Source organism: Sesamum indicum, linkage group LG6 (assembly GCF_000512975.1).
Source record: "Sesamum indicum cultivar Zhongzhi No. 13 linkage group LG6, S_indicum_v1.0, whole genome shotgun sequence".
NCBI lineage: Eukaryota > Viridiplantae > Streptophyta > Magnoliopsida > Lamiales > Pedaliaceae > Sesamum > Sesamum indicum.
In genome coordinates, this window is record NC_026150.1 from 815,002 (window position 1) to 817,009 (window position 2,008).

Consider the following 2,008-nt stretch of genomic DNA (forward strand, 5'->3'; position numbering starts at 1 on the left):
AAGTATTTTCTGGTTCAATGGAGGCAGAGAAATGGCTAAATAATTCGTTGATTGAACAACACAACAAAAAGAACAACAGTTTCCTCCCCCAGGTTGCGTCCAACTAATGCTCTCAATATCTTTTACAGTATCTAATAGAGAAGATATAAATGCAATAGAAGAAAGGAGAACAAGGTACCAAAACACAAGAACAGGTCACTTGTCTTTCTTTAATAACGAAAGGTAAATACAAGGCAGCTTCTTTTCCACTCAAAATTGTAGATAAATTATGCATCCAATCCAAAATGGGAAAAGTGATGCAGAAAAATGTTAGAAGAATCACCATAATAGATAAAACCCTGCATCACTAGTCAAACACAAGGGCGAGATACATCTTTTGATGCCATTGAAACTCCGCTACTATGTCCTATGGAAAGTGGACGGTAGAGTAAAAGAGAGTATTGAGGTCCCAGAGTGAATGGAGCAAACAAGCAATAATGCACTTGAGTGAAAATTCTGCAAGCAATAGAGGCTATAGAGCTAATACCATATCCAACAAATTTGTATGAAGCTGTGTGCAACTACACAACCAAACTCATAAAAGTACATGGCCAACCATTTTGGAAGTCCGACAAATTAGCAAACGACAAAACAGAAACAGGAATTCCAGCTGATTTAAGCAGAAAAGCAAGACAATATAAACTGAATCAATTTCAGACGTCTTTATCCACACTGCTTATGAAGGAAAAAATAGACAGCCGTGGCATTCTTCACAGCTTCACTATCATTTATGCAGCAAATTCTTTTTGAGGACTAGACCTCCAAAAGTGCACATCTTTTCAATAGAGGAATACATTAACTCCAAAAACCAGTAATTTTTCAATAAAACCATACAGCATTGTTAGCAATTGTTAGCAAAATTGATGTCTCATGCTATTTTAATTACTTTGTTGCTAAGGCATTAGACGCCCCAAATTATTTGCATCCACATCATAAGCTTAAACAATTACAAGGTCAGTGTTACTGAATACATTTCCTCACAATTAACTAATGCTCTGACCGAACACCTACTTAAGAGTCTGAATTCTCATATTTCAGAAATCAAGTTTGCTGCTCAGAGACACTAGCTATGATATGATCCGGGCAACAAACATGAAATCAGCATGTTAGCTGATGAATCAATCAACTAAATACAATATGAGGAAAGACAAATTTCAGAGCAGAAAGTACCTCCAAATTCGTCCCCCCAAAACAAAACTCGCGGATCATCCTCTTCCTCATCATCGTACCCGAGCTCAGCATCCCCTCGATAGCCCGGTTCACTCCCGTAACCCGATTCATTCCCCTGACTGTCACAATTCCCAAACTGCCCCCCGCACCCAGCACTCACATGCTCCCTCTCCCCACCCCCACTCCCCTCCCTCTCTCTCCTGGAGTTCCGGTCGCTCACATCGGACGCCCAATTCGGATCCCCAAATAACTCCCCGCTCGAATCCGTACCCCCCGCAACCATAGGAAAATCAGAGCAAGTTCCATTTGCCGCAGACGCGCCGACGGAGCAGCACCTGCGATCGGAGCTCCGGCCGGACACTGACCTCGACCCACCACGTCGGCGGCGCTTACGGGCGAACCAGCGTTTCCGGGCGGCGGAAAGCGAGAGGGGCCTATCGTCATCAAAGAGGCTGAGTTTTGACATGTCGAGGATGGCATCTATGGAAAACGAAGAAGTGGCGCGGTCGGCGCGGCAAGGGCGCTTGCTGTAGGGTCCATGATTGGCGGCGTAGTGTTTGGGGGAATCGGAGTCGAGGTTTCTGGCGAAGGGCCTCCAGCTGAGGAGCTGAAAGGCGCAAGATTCAATGGCGTGAAGTGAATCTAGGGTTCCGCGTGACATTGCATCATAGAGAGCGAATTGGCAGTGTATGCAATCGACTATGTTTGATTTTCAGTGTTGAAATTTGAAGAGTTGATGAGATTAAGGTAGAAAACGAGATTGGGGAAAAATGTAAGAGGAGGAAGAAGATATTTCAGC

General features: G+C 43.9%; 1 protein-coding gene across 1 annotated transcript in view; it reads right to left on the reverse strand.

Moving 5' to 3' along the window:
- LOC105163129 overlaps positions 1 to 2,002 on the reverse strand; it is a gene marked incomplete in the record, with an annotated part of 2,397 nt that extends 395 nt beyond the window's left edge. The window contains 1 exon segment of the mRNA XM_020694843.1: positions 1,210 to 2,002. Within this exon segment, the coding sequence (XP_020550502.1) occupies positions 1,210 to 1,870 (661 nt within the window).